General features: G+C 37.7%; 1 protein-coding gene across 1 annotated transcript in view; it reads left to right on the forward strand.

The window, feature by feature from the left end:
- The first annotated feature begins 4,084 nt into the window (after positions 1 to 4,084).
- The window catches only part of LOC124989197 (securin-like), a 69,393-nt gene continuing 55,962 nt past the window's right edge, over positions 4,085 to 17,515 (forward strand). The window contains 1 exon segment of the mRNA XM_047559165.1: positions 4,085 to 4,270. Coding sequence (XP_047415121.1) covers positions 4,085 to 4,270 — 186 coding nt within the window.

Genomic DNA, 17,515 nt, shown 5'->3' on the forward strand with positions numbered 1-17,515 from the left:
GGCACTGTGCTAGATGTCATAAAGCCATAAACAAGAAAAACAGACATATCTTTTTCTCCTAAGAACCTTCGCATCTGCCAGATGAAATCTACCAGAAGAAATCTTTATATAATTCCAATTGTCACTGTCATGCTATAAAAGTATAAGTAGATACACATTAAACTGAAAGTCCAGTCTTCCCTTAGGAAATGGCATGGCTGGGATCTGAATTATAAGAAAACTAAAGCCAGATGTAGATGGGAATCTGGGGGTATGAATATTCCAAACTGAAGTTTAGTACCGTGGTCAGAATCACAAATAAGAAAGGATAGCTTGGTCCTCCCCCGTGAACCCAAACCTAGAGATGCCACAGACTTAAAATGACATTTGGTAGATCTCAGCACCTAAACTAAATACTGGAAAAGCCCATGAAGAACCAGAAGATGGATCAGGCCCTATTGAGCCGGAACATACTCTACTTTGGAACTTTTTGCTCTTCACATTTCACAGGCAGTGGGGTGCTTACTCTGCTACACCTGGTAGAAAACAAGCTTCAGTCCAGTCAGTTCATCAGGACACACTGGACTCTGGGTGAGTAGAACTATGAAATAGCCACCAGGTGAGAAGGACTAAGTGGCTCCCTAACACCACCACGAAGCACTTACCAGGCAGCTACCCTAGGAAGAAGCTGCCCTGGGAAAAGAAATCCCTAGGACAGGGCTGGTGTCTCCTTAAAGGCAACAACACCAGAGGCTGTTCTCCCTACAGTAACCACCAGCCACCATACAAGCACCTTTCACATTTACCAAGAGGAGGTCAACTAGGATCTAAACAGTCATCCCTCCCTCCAGGACACATCAGAAGCCTAGGAAGGGAACATTCCACAAATAAGAACTCACAGCAAAAAAAGTACATCTGAAGAGCCTAAGTGCAAGCTCTATGAGAAAAAAAAATCAATTTATCCATGAAAAAGAAAAATTAATAACCAGACTGAATAAAAAGTAACAGATTCAGTTAAAAGACTCATAATAACATTCCTGCCAAGGATAAAATATTGTTAAACATAAATCAGCTGAGAAGATCTAATTAGAGATAATAGACATGAAAAATGTGATATTGAAATAAAGGACTTAATTTATTAGGGAGGTGAAGAAAAGAAAGTATCAAAAGTGATTCCACAAAGTTCACAAGTGGCTCCATTGATTAATATTGAAATTCCATTACTATTGAAATTCCATTCCTATTTGGTCATTGAATACAGTTAGATGGTTCCTCAAACTTTTCTTTATGACTCCTTGAGCAAAAAGAAAATGATCAGGTAATTCTCTACAAAAAAATTTATTTTGAGTAAATAACACATATGGTATATACTGACAGCATAAACTTCAACATTGAGTATGCATAAGAAAAGGTGTCTCAACATACAATTTTCTTTTTTGTTTCCTTAACATAATTAAGACAATACTGTTATTCAGTGACTGTCTTTTTTCATATAAAATACATATTTATATATGTATCTGATATATATTTTTCCATGCCAGTATGTATAGCTCACTTTTTTTAAAAAATAGTTTTTCTTGTGTCTTTCTACTTTATAATTTTAAAATATTCATAATTACACGCTCATTATTTTAAAATCAACACAAAAGTTCATACATAGCAAAGTCAGAATCCCCTTCCATTGATCTGTCTCTTTTTCCTGTTATCTATTTACATAAACTTACTCATACAAGTGTGTGTGTGTAGGTAGGTACATAGGTATTTACAATGCTGTGAATTCAAAGACAGGGAAAAGTGTTTCCACTGCCTCTGGCTGATAATAAAGAAGCATTCTGGTGCTGCGTATGGTGATGAACAACTGTAAGGAAGCTGAAGCAGGAGGATCACAAGTTCAAGACTTGCCTCAGCAACTAAGGGAGGCCTTAAGCAACTTAGCAAGACCCTGTCTCAAACTTAAAAAATTAAAAGGGTTGGAAATGAGACTCAGTGGTTAAGTGCCCCTGGGTTCAGTGTCTAGTACCCACCCCCAAGAAAAAAGAGTAAAAGAAAAGCACACCAATTTCCATTCCATATATAGTATATAAGTTTAAACACTTACGGTTTGAATATAAATGATATCTGAGTATATATTTATGATCCAAGAGTTTGCTTTTTGACTAAATAATGTTTCTTGGCAGTCATCTCAGGTCAGCACATGGAACTACCAGTGTTGATGAATGAGAATTTTCAATTTTACCCTTCTAGTACAGATAGCATCTAAGTATTTCACTAAAGCTATTTGGAAATCTATTAGGTTGAACTTTATTCTAATGATGAAACCAGTTGTTTGCCTTAAGGGTTTCTCTTTGTAAACAGCAATAATACACAAATGTCTGTCTGGAACAAACAGTGGCAAACTATAAACAGTATGTGGTATTCCTTTTCTTGGAGTTTAAGGAGTTGATTAACCTTGCATTCCTTCCTCCAGGCAGCTCTTGGCCTTTCCAAATAGTGTAGTTTAATAACCAGAATTGAATTAATTTGAAATATCAAGTAATTATTAGTCTAAAGATTTTTCTATAAAAACATTAAAAGATATACTGGAGGCTTCATAAATACAAAGGAAACACATAGTTATGATAACCACTTAATTTTAAGAATCACTGCATTTCAGAAAGTCTCCTTTCTTCTCATTGTTTTCATTAAAATAGCTTGACTTCTCTTTTGTGGTTATATCTCTGGTTTAGTTTAACTATATTAATATTAATCTATTAACTTATAGTAAAAAAATACTGTTTTTACTATTACACTCAAAGTTTTATATAATCACTGGAAAAATCTATAGATATGAAGGCATTTCAGTTTGGTCCTTCAAATATAGGTCTTTCTTCTTTTTAAAGCTGAGCATTAACAAGGTAACATTTATGTTAGACTTATTAAATCTTAAGTTATTCCCCAAAATTCAGAAATGTTACAGAGAAACTTTTAATTGCTATTTTTCTTCAATTATTTTATATCTGAAAACATGAGAACAAAGGAGGAAAGGAGAAAGAAAGCATGAAATACAAAAACAGAGCAGTAGAGAATTTCCTATGCAGTTCAGTATAACTAATATCCAGTAAAACTCAGGAAATAGTGCTACTAGTCATACAAATAATTAAATAAGCAGTGCTTAAATTAATAAAATGTTCATGTTGCCCTCAAAGTATTATTATTCCTCTCTTTGCTCCAATAGAAAATGATATTATGACCAGCAGCTCAGGAGACTGAGGAAGGAGAATCACAAATTCAAAGTCAGCCTCAGCAACTTAGCAAGACCCTGCCTTAAAATTAAAAAAGGCTGGGGATATGGGTCCACAGTTAAGCACCCTGAATTCAATCCCCCCACCGAAAGAAAAAAAAAAGAAAGAAAAAGAGAAAAAAATTATACTGTAGTTATTTTTGCTATTGTTGCCACTGCTGATAAATCTGGATCCTTATGGAGAGAGTGAATTTCTTCCTCCCTTTTTGTCCCCATGGTTGGACACACAGAGCACTTAGTCCAGGCCAACACATTATTTGTTGAGTTTATAAAGTAGTAAATTTAGTGTTTCCTAAACATCATCTTTAAACCAGGGAAAAAAAAGGAACACAATTTAATTTCATTTAATTTTATTCTATTTTATTGTGCAACATTTTCCCCCAAGATAATAAAAGACTGTTTTGTGCATATAATGTCTCAGTGGACATAAATTCATTCTTATGCTTTGTTTGGAGGCACCAATATCTTTGTTTTAGGATTCCAGGAAAATAATACAAAGTTTAACTCTGACTCCTTTGTGTCAAGCTTGTCTTTGGGAGATTATACAGTTAAAGTAATAATATACAAAAACATTATTTTAGGTTTGAGATTTTATGATTTATAAAGTATTTCATGCATATCATTTTATTTCATCTTCATAATGACTCTGAGATGTAGGTAAATCAGGAATTATGATTATCTCTGCTTTGAATTAGTTTGAACCTGTGAATGTCCTTACAAAATAAGCCTAGCAGACACCTCTGTCCAAGATGCCACTGCCATCACATGGTGGTCTTCTCTTGGGGCACAGCTGCCCCTGAGGTCACCTGGAGGTCTTCTCTCTGGATGCCACTGGCCACACCCACCACCACCACTGCTGCTGTTGACGCCTTGCCTGTTGCCAACGACCCCTGCCAGCATCACTTCCCCACCACCCAGAGGTCCGCTGCCAGGGAGTCTACAGGTTTGGTTGCATGTGGCCGCCTCCATCTTGAGAAGCTGGCCAGAGCCTGGGGCTTGGGATACCAGCAGGTTTGCTGCCACCACACCAAGTTTGGGGCACAACCACTCCTGTCTGAGGACACCAGCTAGAACCTAGTGGTTCAGTGTCAGGGTGCCTGAGGGTTTGGCTGCACCTGGGGTCTTCCTCCTGGGAGTGCTGGTTGCTGCTATCTAGATACTGTTTCTCAGGATTGCTCATACCTGGTGGTGTCTCTCCAAATTCCAGTGGCATTGAGATCTTGGGACTGCAGTGTGGCCAATCCCAGGACATACAAAGCCCAAATTGCGGGGACAGTGACTGGGTCTGCCAGGGCTGGTCTGGGCTAGGCAGTCTTGTGGGAAGTCAGAGCTAGAGCTTTTGGATGCCAACAGTCAGTTCTTCAATTTTCCACAGAGATTTATTTTATTTTTATATTTTTCTTCTCTGACCTCTCTCTTCACCATATTTGGAGCAGGGTGTTTTGCATGCATCAGTTTGGTGAGGACGATGATATATGCATGGTGTTTTGCAGTTCTGCTATATAGTCTTATATTTTTAATTTTTTTTTCCTCTTTAAGTGTATTCTTCCTCTCACTTGACTGTTTTCCTGGATTCCCTTTCTACCTTTTCTCCACCTAACAGACAATCTCTGTTAGTTCCTCTTCTGCTCTTCCTGTGGATTTTTGCTTCTGACTTCTCTCTTTCTCCCTCATGAACATCATGTCCTGCACTATTTCTGTTCTCTCTGTTCACTGTTTGAGATTGTAAATCCTTTTTGCAAATTTTCTGTTTACATTGTGGATAGTGATTGAACTCATCACTGCTGTTTATAGCAAGAGGGCAGTGGACGCCTAGGTGGGAACTCTTAGATTCGAAGCTGTGTATTATTTGCATTGGATGCTGTTGATATGGATCTCCCTCTTAAAGGTGGGATACTGGAAATCTTCAGGGACAATATAGGTCTACAGGGTAGAATCTGTACTGCCTCAAATACATATAAGATGGAAAACACACAAGCAACATGAAGAAACAAGGGAACAAAGTGTCCCAAACAATCCAAAATGCACCAGTAAGAGAATACACTGAAAACACAGTAGAAGAAATGTCCAAGAAGGAGTTTAGAATGTACATAAACTCATCTGTAAAGCAAAGGATGGTATAAACAGTGAAATAAAAGAGAAAATGCAGGAAGTGAAAGGTCACTTCAATAAAGAGAGATTGTTAAAAAAAAAAAAAAAGAAGCAGAAATCCTTGAAATGAAGGAATCATTAAACTAAATTATAAATTCAATGGAAAGCATCACCAACAGACTAGATCATTTGGAAGATAGAACCTCAGGCAATAAAGACAAAATATTTAGTATTGAAAATAAAGTTGACCATGCAGGGAAGATGGTAAGAATCCATGAACAGAACTTCCAAGAATTATGGAATAACATGAAAAGACCAAATTAAAGAGTTATCAGGATAGATGAAGGAACAGAGATACAAACCAAAGGAATGCACAATCTTTTCAATGACATAATATCAGAAAATTTCCCAAACCTGAAGAATAAAATGAAAAATCAAATACAGGAGGCTTACAGGACCCCAAATGTACAAAATTATAGCAGACCCACATCAAGACATATCATAATGAGAATGAATCAAATACAGAAGAAGGATAAAATCTTAAAGGGCATGAGAGAAAAAAAAAGCAAATTACATGTAGGGGGAAACCAATTTGGATCTCACCTGATTTCTCAACCCAGACCCTCAAAGCTAGGAGGTCATGGAACAACATATGTCAAGCTCTGAAAGAAAATGGATGCCGGAGTCCCGGAGCCGCTGCAGCGCAGTGTACTCTGGCAATGAACCAGCGGAGAGCCTCGATCTGCAAGCAGCCTCAGGGATCAGGGCAGGGCAGCCGGAGACCTCTTAGGCGGCTCTGCCCACTCCGGCTGCGGGCTCTCTTCACGGGGCGATCCAAGATGGCGGCCTAGAGGGAGACTGCACCCCCGGTCGCTCCAGAACCCAGGAGTTAAGAGGGGGAGGCATTGAGAGACTCGGACTAAAATAGAGCCACGGGTGAGTCTGCCCACTGGGTAAAGCTCAGCCCGGGTGGCAGGCCCAGATAGAGGTGGCTTATTTGAGCCGGGCAGGGCAGCTAGAGTCATCCACAGGCAGCCCTGCGCACTCCAGCGGTGGGCCCCGCCCACACAGCCAGCTTCTCCAGGTTCTCAGAACGGAACTGGCCCGCTAGTGAGAGCCTTTCTGACCAGAGCAGGCTCCGAGTCCCGGAGCCACTGCAGCGCAGTGTACTCCGGCAACGAACCAGCGGAGAGCCTTGATCTGCAAGCAGCCTCAGGGATCAGGGCAGGGCAGCCAGAGACCTCTTCAGGCGGCTCTGCCCACTCTGGCTGTGGGCTCTCTTCACAGGGCGATCCAAGATGGCGGCCTAGAGGGAGACTGCACCCCTGGTCGCTCCAGAACCCAGGAGTTAAGAGGGGGAGGCATTGAGAGACTCGGACTGAAATAGAGCCACGGGTGAGTCTGCCCACTGGGTAAAGCTCAGCCCGGGTGGCAGGCCCAGATAGAGGTGGCTTATTTGAGCCGGGCAGGGCAGCTAGAGTCTTCCCAAGGTAGCCTTCCACACTCCGGCAGTGGGCTCTTCCCACACGGCCAGCTGCACGGTGCAGGCCCACAGGGAGAGCATTTCCGCACAGAGCCAGTTCCAAACCGTGGAACCAGTAGGGGGCTAGGGGCAGTTTTCTTCGGATGAGCTGCTTTATCAGATTCCTCCAAGACATCAGGCTACTGAAGGCTGGGAGGTGATACACTGGAAATCTACTGGGACACTATATGCCAATAGCGGAAAACTGCAATATCTCAGGGTCCCACTGACAACTGACCAATATGAGAAAACAAGGGAAGAAAATGTCCCAAACAAACCTAGATACTACATCAATAAAACCCAATGACAGCACAGCAGAAGAAATGTCAGAAAGGGAGTTCAGAATGTACGTAATTAAAACGATCAGGGAAGCTAATGAGGAGATGAAAGAGCAAATGCAGGCATTGAAGGAGGAGATGAAAGAGCAAATGCAGGCATTAAATGATCGCACCAATCAACAGTTAAAAGACCAAATACGGGAAGCAAGAGATCATTTCAATAAAGAGTTAGAGATACTGAAAAAAAACCAAACTGAAATCCTTGAAATGAAGGAAACAATAAACCAAGTTAGAAACTCCATAGAAAGCATAACCAATAGGATAGAACACCTGGAAGACAGAACCTCAGACATTGAAGACAAATTATTTAATCTTGAAAGCAAAGTTGGCCAAACAGAAAAGATGGTAAGAAATCATGAACAGAATCTACAAGAATTATGGGATATCATGAAAAGGCCAAATTTAAGAATTATTGGGATTGAGGAAGGCTTAGAGAAACAAACCAAAGGAATGAACAATCTATTCAATGAAATAATAACAGAAAATTTCCCAAATCTGAAGAATGAAATGGAAAACCAAGAACAAGAGGCTTATAGAACTCCAAACATACAAAATTACAACAGACCCACACCAAGGCACATTATTATGAAAATACCTAACATACAAAATAAAGACAGAATTTTAAAGGCCGCGAGAGAAAAGAATCAAATTACATTCAGGGGGAAACCAATAAGAATATCAGCAGATTTTTCAATCCAGACCCTAAAAGCTAGAAGGGCCTGGAGCAACATATACCAAGCCCTGAAAGAAAACGGATGCCAACCAAGAATCTTATACCCAGCAAAACTTACCTTCAAATTTGACGATGAAATAAGATCCTTCCATGATAAACAAAAGCTAAAGGAATTTACAAAAAGAAAGCCAGCATTACAGAACATTCTCAGCAAAATATTCCATGAGGAAGAGATGAAAAACAACGATGCAAATCATCAACAGGAGGTGCTAGCCTAAAGGAGTAGCCAAATAAAGGAGAAACCAAATCATGTCAAAAAGAAATATGAGTCAATTGACTGGGAATACAAATCATATCACAATAATAACCCTGAATGTTAATGGCCTGAATTCATCAATCAAAAGACACAGACTGGCAGATTGGATTAAAAAGAAAAATCCAACAATATGCTGCCTGCAAGAGACTCATCTCATAGAAAGAGACACCCATAGACTAAAGGTGAAAGGATGGGGAAAAACATACCATGCACACGGACACAGCAAAAAAGCTGGAGTATCCATCCTCATCTCAGATAATGTGGACTTCAAACCAAAACTAGTCAGAAGGGATAAAGAAGGACATTACATGCTGCTTAAGGGAAGCATAAATCAGCAAGACATAATAATCATAAATATCTATGCCCCGAACATTGGCTCATCCACGTACGTCAAACAAATCCTTCTCAATTCCAGAAATCAAATAGACCACAACACAATAATACTAGGCGATTTTAACACACCTCTCTCACCACTGGATAGATCGTCCAAACAAAAATTGAATAAAGAAACTATAGATCTCAACAACACAATCAGCAATTTAGACTTAACGGACATATATAGAATATACCATCCAACAAAGAACGAATACACTTTCTTCTCAGCAGCACATGGATCCTTCTCTAAAATAGACCATATTTTATGCCACAAAGCTACTGTTAGCAAATACAAGAAGATAGAGATACTACCTTGTACTCTATCAGATCATAATGGATTGAAATTAGAAATAAATGACAGAATAAAAAACAGAAACTTCTCCAATACCTGAAGACTAAATAATACACTATTATATGATGAATGGATAACAGAAGACATCAGGAGGGAAATAAAAAAATTCTTAGAAGTAAATGAGAACAAAGACACATCATATCAAAATCTCTGGGACACTATGAAAGCAGTACTTAGAGGAAGATTTATTTCATGGGGTGCATTCAAAAAAAGAAGTAGAAATCAACAAATAAACGAGTTAACACTACAGCTCAAAGCACTAGAAAAAGAAGAGCAGACCAATACCAAAAGTAGTAGAAGACAGGAAATAGTTAAAATCAGAGCCGAAATCAACGAAATCGAAACAAAAGAAACAATCGGAAAAATTAACAAAATAAATAGTTGGTTCTTTGAAAAAATAAATAAAATTGATAAACCCTTAGCCACACTAACAAAGAGAAAGAGGGAGAAAACTCAAATTACTAAAATTCGGAATGAACAAGGAAACATCACAACAGACACGAGTGAAATACAAAACATAATTAGAAGCTATTTCGAAAATCTATACTCCAACAAAACAGAAAACCTCGAAGACATCAACAAATTTCTAGAGACATATGAACTACCTAAACTGAACGAGGAGGACATACACAACTTAAATAAACCAATTTCAAGCAATGAAATAGAAGAAGTCATCAAAAGCCTGCCAACAAAGAAAAGTCCAGGACCAGATGGGTTCTCAGACGAGTTCTATAAAACCTTTAAAGAAGAGCTCATTCCAATACTCCTCAAACTATTCCATGAAATAGAAGAGGAGGGAACCCTACCAAACTCGTTCTATGAAGCCAATATCATCCTGATACCTAAACCAGACAGAGACACATCGAGGAAAGAAAATTTCAGACCAATATCCTTAATGAACATCGATGCAAAAATTCTCAACAAAATTTTAGCAAATCGCATACAAATATATATTAAAAGATAGTGCACCACGATCAAGTGGGTTTTATCCCAGGGATGCAAGGTTGGTTCAACATTCGGAAATCAATAAATGTCATTCACCATATCAACAGACTTAAAGTTAAGAATCACATGATTATTTCAATAGATGCAGAAAAAGCATTTGATAAAATACAGCATCCCTTCATGCTCAAAACACTAGAAAAAATTGGGGTAGTGGGAACATTCCTAAACATTATAAAGGCAATCTACGCTAAGCCCATGGCTAATATCATTCTAAATGGTGAAAAACTGAAAGCGTTCCCCCTAAAAACTGGAACAAGGCAGGGATGCCCTCTTTCACCGCTTCTATTCAACATCGTCCTTGAGACTCTAGCCAGAGCAATCAGACAAACCAAAGAAATTAAAGGGATACGAATAGGAAAAGAAGAACTCAAACTATCCCTGTTCGCTGATGACACGATTATATATTTAGAGGAACCAGGAAATTCCACCAGAAAACTTTTAGAACTCATAAGTGAATTCAGTAAAGTAGCAGGTTACAAGATCAATGCTCATAAATCCAATGCATTTTTATACATAAGTGATGAATCTTCAGAAAGAGAAATTAGGAAAACTACCCCATTCACAATAGCATCGAAAAAAATAAAATACTTGGGAATCAATCTCACAAAAGAGGTGAAAGACCTCTACAATGAGAACTACAGAACACTAAAGAAAGAAATTCAAGAAAACCTTAGAAGATGGAAAGATCTCCCATGTTCCTGGATAGGCAGAATTAATATCGTCAAAATGGCTATACTACCTAAAGTGCTATACAGATTCAATGCAATTCCAATTAAAATCCCAATGATGTACCTTGCAGAAATAGAGCAAGCAATTATGAAATTCATCTGGAAGAATAAAAAACCTAGAATAGCTAAAGCAATCCTCAGTAGCAAGAGCGAAGCAGGGGGTATTGCAATACCAGATCTTCAACTCTACTACAAAGCAATAGTAACAAAAACGGCATGGTATTGGTGCCAAAATAGACAGGTAGATCAATGGTACAGAATAGAGGACATGGACACAAACCCAAATAAATACAATTTTCTCATACTAGACAAAGGTTCCAACAATATGCAATGGAGAAAAGATAGCCTCTTCAACAAATGGTGCTGGGAAAACTGGAAAACTATATGCAATAGAATGAAATTAAACCCCTATCTCTCACCCTACACAAAACTCAACTCAAAATGGATCAAGGACCTCGGAATCAGATCAGAGACCCTGCATCTTATAGAAGAAAAAGTAGGTCCAAATCTTCAACTTGTTGGCTTAGGATCAGACTTCCTTAACAGGACTCCCATAGCACAAGAAATAAAAGCAAGAATCAACAACTGGGATAGATTTAAGCTAAAAAGCTTTCTCTCAGCAAAGGAAACTATCAGAAATGTGAAGAGAGAGCCTACAGAGTGGGAGAATATCTTTGCCAACCATACCTCAGATAGAGCGCTAATTTCCAGAATCTATAAAGAACTCAAAAAACTCTACACGAAGAATACAAATAATCCAATCAACAAATGGGCTAAGGAAATGAACAGACACTTCACAGAAGAAGATGTACAAGTAATCACCAGATATATGAAAAAATGTTCAACATCCCTAGTAATAAGGGAAATGCAAATCAAAACTACCCTAAGATTTCATCTCACCCCAATTAGAATGGCGATTATCAAGAATACAAGCAACAATAGGTGTTGGCGAGGATGTGGTGAAAAAGGAACACTCATGCATTGCTGGTGGGGTTGCAAATTAGTGCAGCCACTCTGGAAAGCAGTGTGGAGATTCCTCAGAAAGCTTGGAATGGAAACACCATTTGACCCAGCTATCCCACTCCTTGGCCTATACCCAAAGGACTTAAAATCAGCATACTACAGAGATACAGCCACATCAATGTTCATTGCTGCTCAATTCACCATAGCCAGATTGTGGAACCAACCTAGATGCCCTTCAGTTGATGAATGGATAAAGAAACTGTGGCATATTTATACAATGGAATATTACTCCGCAATGAAGAATGATAAAATTATGGCATTTGTAGGCAAATGGTCGAAATTGGAGAATATCATGCTAAGTGAGATAAGCCAATCTCAAAAAACTAAAGGATGAATGATCTCGCTGATAAGCGGATGAGGACATATAATGGGGGGTGGGAGGGGCTAGCATTAGGTTTAGGGTTAGGTTTAGAGTTAGGCTAAGGAGAGCGGTAAGAATGAAGGAAAGAAGGACTGTGTAGAGGGAAAAGAGGGGTGGGAGGGGTGGGGGGGAGGGGAAAAATAAAACAAACATCATTACCCTATGTAAACGTAAAAAAATAAATAAATAAATAAATAAATAAAAAAAGAAAATGGATGCCAACCAAAAATTTTATATCCAGCAAAATTAAGTTTCAGACTTGAAGATGAAATAAAAACCTTCCATGATAAACAAAAGTTAAAAGAATTCAAAATTAGAAAGCCTGCACTACAGAACATTCTCAACAAAATATTCTATGAAGATGTGAAAAAAAAAAATAGTGAAGAACAGCAAAGGGAGGAACTACACTAATGGAATAGTCAAAGGAGAAACTAAATCAAATTAAAAGCCAGAAATAAACCAAAATGACCAGGAATATGAATTATATCTCAATAATAATCTTGAATGTTCATGGCCTAAGCTCATCAATCAAAAGACATAGACTTGCAGATTGGATTAAAAAACAAGACCCAACAAGAGAACCACCTCACAGGCAAAGAATCCACAGACTGAAGGTGAAAGGATGGGAAAAAACATATCACTCATATGGATTGCGTAAACAAGCAGGGGTTTCCATTCTCATATCAGATAAAGTGGATTTCAAGCCAATATTAATCAAAAGAGACAAAGAAGGCCTTTTCATTCTACTGAAGGGAATTTACATCAGCAAAACATAAAAATTGTAAATATTTATGCTCCAAATAATGAACATCTATGTACATCAAACGAACCCTTCTCAATTTCAAGAATCAAACAGACCACAACACAATAATACTGGGTGACTTTAACAGACCTCTCTCACTACTAGAGTTCATCATCTTTAGCAATTAGAGAAATGCAAGTCAAAATTAGCCTAAGATTTCATCTCATACCAGTCAGAATGGCAATTATCAAGAATACACGCAACAATAAATGTTGGCAAGGATGTGGTGAAACGCAAAATGGTGCAACCATTATGGAAAGCAGTATGGAGATTGCTCAGAAAATTTGGAATGGAATTTGACCCCACTATCCCACTCCTCAATTTATACCCAATGGACTTAAAATCAGCATATTAGAGTGATGCAGCCACATCAATGCTCATAGCAGCTCAACTCACAATAGCGAAACTATGGAACTAACTTAGGTGTCCTTCAACAGATGAATGGATAAAGAAAATGTAGTATACATATATATATATATGATGGAATATTACTCAAATTTAAAGAAGAATGAAATTGTGGTATTTGCTGGTAAATGGCTGGAGTTCGACAATGTCATGCTAAGTGAAAAAGTCAACCAAAAATCCAAAGGGTGAATGTTTTCTCTGATATGTGGATGCTAATTCACAATAAGGTGGTAGGGGGCACTAGGGAAGAATAGAGATACTTTACATTAAGTTGAGGGGGTGAAGGGAGGGGAAGGGGCTTGGAGGTAGGAAGGATAATAGAGTGATACAGACATTATTACCTCATATGTACATATATGTACATGTACATGACTGATGTGATCTTACAATATGTACAATCAGAAAAATGAAAAGTTACACTCCATTTATGTATGATTTATCAAAATGTATAAATGCATTCTGTCGTGTACAACTGATTATAACAAATAAAATTTTTTTTAAACTAAGCCTATATTTGCATCTTGTGTTCTGTAAAGGAACAATGTCTTTAGCAAACGTAAAGTTAAATGGCCCAGATCAGTCAAGAGATTTGTTTAAAATCTCACAGATGAACTTTGTATAGCAGATTCTGTACCCCAAATTCCAGATCTTTGACTTACAGTCCATTATTCATTTCCCTAAATATTTCACAACCAATATGGAATCCACTTTCTATAGATTTCTCCTTTAGTCTTCCATCTTCTTTCCCCTAACTCCCCTTATAGAATATGCATATTCTGGAGCAATTAATTTAAAAGTTCCCTGTAATTTGTCTATAGGGTTTTCTTCCAGCCTCTTAAACTAAATCTAATATCCCCCCCAAAACCAAATAAAGTTTCTGTGCTAGAAGCAGTTCCAGGTTCACATGTGAACACAGCAGACCTGATGGAATAAGCACAGTTATATGGGCTTTAACAAATTAACTCACTTAATTCTCACCACCAATCAAGAAGACAGGCACTGTTATTAGCTCATTTTACAATTGAGGACACTGCATAACCAAAAAGTTTCAAGAAGTTGTCCAAATTCACAATCATTAAGTGAGAGAGACCAGATTTATACCCTGATGCTTAGGTTCCTAAGTATATGCTTTTAGCCATGTTATTAGAATACCTCTTTACACTTATAGAATCTGGTTATAAGAATTCCACACACTTGCACTTTGTGAATTCAACATCTCAAGAGAACTGCAATAATGAACTTTCATGTATGTTTCACAAGGACCACCGTTATCAGTGACCAGGTTCCTCAGCACAACTGGTTCATAATGATCTTGCTAGTCACAAAAAAAAATATGAAAAAATTGGAAATTGTAGAAGGATGGGTACATGAGATTTTGATATCAAACTGGAGCACTGTTATTTAAGCTCAATAAAGAATTATTGAACATTTTTTTCACATGATGTTTATCACTGATTAGAGCTCAGACTCTTAAGATGCTACCTGCTACCTTGTACATTTCGTCTTGTATAGACGAAATAATAAAATCAAATAATGTCCATCTGGTTGGAATTATAACCCCACAACATATGACTTTATTGTACGTTAGGATAATAACCACCTTTATATCTAACCTAGATATCCAACTTTTTATTCAATACGTATCAATATTCAGTTCCTCAAATGCTCACTGGGTCAGTTTATCTTCCTGTTCCCCTAATTAGTGAGTTAAGTTAAATCTTTGACACATATAGCATTTGTACAATGTTCACAGTTTTTTAATGTTCTTGAAAATTATTTCTGGATATCACCAGGCTTATTGTTACTTAGTTTTCATGCTCTGATCATGAAGGAGGAAGCACAGAAGAGCTGTTATATACAAAGGTGAAATACAGGAACAGAATGGTCACTTAAACCAGTACATCCTAATTATTAAGTCTTGGGTGACAGTTACTCATAGAACAGAAAATTCTGTAAAAACTAAAAATGAACTGTCCAGCATCTCATGGCTGTGGGGAAAAATCATGAATAGTACCAGACTCCACTAACAGAACTATGGGTGGAGGCGAACCTGGAGACAACAATACCAATCACACACAGTCATTGTTGAATCTTTCCTCCACAAGTTTAAAATGAAACACAACACAAGGGCATTTGAAGGCAAAGAGAAATGAGCACCCACTGGAGAAACAGACATTGACAGTTTCTTGAGTGATCAAATCAAGAGCAATACCTAATTCAGGTAAGAACAAGGTCACTTCAGGTAGCACCTTTATTGTGTTTTCAGCTGTTATTTTCACATTAACTAGGAAAGGTTTCTAGGGGTTGGTTTTTTGTTTTTGTTTTGTTTTTTTAAGCACATTTCTTGGCTCTTTTCCTTCATTTTAGAATGATTCAGAGCCACAAAGGGGGAAAAAACTCTGATAATTAATGTTGAGCTTCCATTTCCTCTAAAGGCAGGAGGATCCATTTTTTTATTAACCAGTGAAGTCTATGAGCTACAGCAGAACAAAGATAACAGCTGGAATTCTTTTAAACAAATGGTTTGATAACATAAAAGCCTTTCCTCTATTTTCATGAATCAAGTGTTTATATGATTATCAAATTCTTTGATGCATGAAATTTTTTGTCATAGAATTCTATTATAAGAAATTATTTATTAATACAGTCACAAACATTAGAATTTTACTTTATCAGCATAAAATTCCAACTCTTTGGTCACAGATAATTTTGATAGTAATAGACTATTGCTAAGTAGGGCTACCAAATATCAAAAGATTTTCCATGTATTACCATATGTACTAAATAATAACTGGAAGCAAACATAAAGAGATAGTAATAAAAATATTATGATATAATTCTATGACAAAGTATTTGATTATTATAAAAAAAGTCACTATTTTCTTATTTGAGTCAATGTTAGAGTATTAGAATCACTGCTTTGTGTGCATAAAATTTTATAGTTCTTAAACTTCACTTAAGATGATTTCATATAATATACTGCATAGCTCATGACATTTCTGGAGGGGTGGTTTATGTACATTGCCAAAGGATTTCATTAAATGTCAAAGTATTCCCTTAAAGAATAAATAATTAAATTTAAGTTCTATAATTTTAATGTCATCAATTTTAATTAAGATCCTGTTGGAAAAAAAAGTAAATAAATAAATGGTTTGCTAAGCAAACTTACATGTTTGAAGAAGTTTACTTACATGAATCAAGTGTTTATATGAAGACTGTCAACTTCTGGGTGTATTATGCACCAGGTAATTCACTACTACCTACTCCCTAAATATTTCAGTGTGTTCCACAACATTATACCTGATAAATCTCTGTTTGTCAAAACCTGCCCTGACCTTCAAGAACCATAAATTCCTTTACACCAGTGAGAAAATCCAACCCTAGAAAGGCTTCAGCAGATTCCACTTCTATTTCTTGGGGCTGACTTGATCACCCATATCAGGCATATGCTCACGCCTAAAACAATATCTATGAGTGATTAGCTTCTATCAATTGTGGTTTACCACCTGGGGCTGGAACCAATCCTCAGAGATGGGTTTACATTTACCCAGAGGAAAGCAGATGCTTGAACAAAAATAGGGTTTGACTTGAAAGGAAAAGCGGGAGAATGGCTGTTAGGGAAAATCCAGTGGCTTCTGCTATAAGACACACCTTTGCTCTTGTTTGATTTTGGTTCTCTGGTCACAGCAGAGTTTCTCAGGACTAGACTAATCACCCAAGCTTAGATTATATGAGTAATTCTCTAGGATCTTTGAGCTCAGAACCAGAAAATATAATTGGTATTGAAGATAGCCACCACTGGATGGGGGAGGGGTAGAGCAACAGGGAAAGGGGAGGGGAGGAGGGAGAGTTCTGGCAACCACCTGATGCCAATCACAGCAGTCCCTGGGATCTTTGTGCGACTCTCCCCTTCCTGTGCCTCAATAGTGTGATTCAATAATGTGATTCTTTGCTAAAGTTAGTTTTCATGAGTCTTATGCTCTTTGAACCCATCAGGTCTTTAGTAGTAAAGGAGCATTTTTGATACTCTCCTCTGTGCCTTTGTGGTAGCCACTACCCTTTTTTCTTCTCATAAAACAGCATCCTGTGAATGAGGCTGATTTCCTCACTTAACCCTCAGCTCTGGAGATGGGCCCTGATCTTTCTTAGCTGATCAACACATCCCATTCCCTGGCCAGTGTGATTGGTTCAGAGATGAGCCATAGTGATTGGGTCAGATGGTTTACACAGAGTCAATATGACACACACACAGGACTTCTTAACTT

Source organism: Sciurus carolinensis, chromosome 7 (assembly GCF_902686445.1).
Source record: "Sciurus carolinensis chromosome 7, mSciCar1.2, whole genome shotgun sequence".
In the NCBI taxonomy this organism is placed as follows: Eukaryota; Metazoa; Chordata; class Mammalia; order Rodentia; family Sciuridae; genus Sciurus; species Sciurus carolinensis.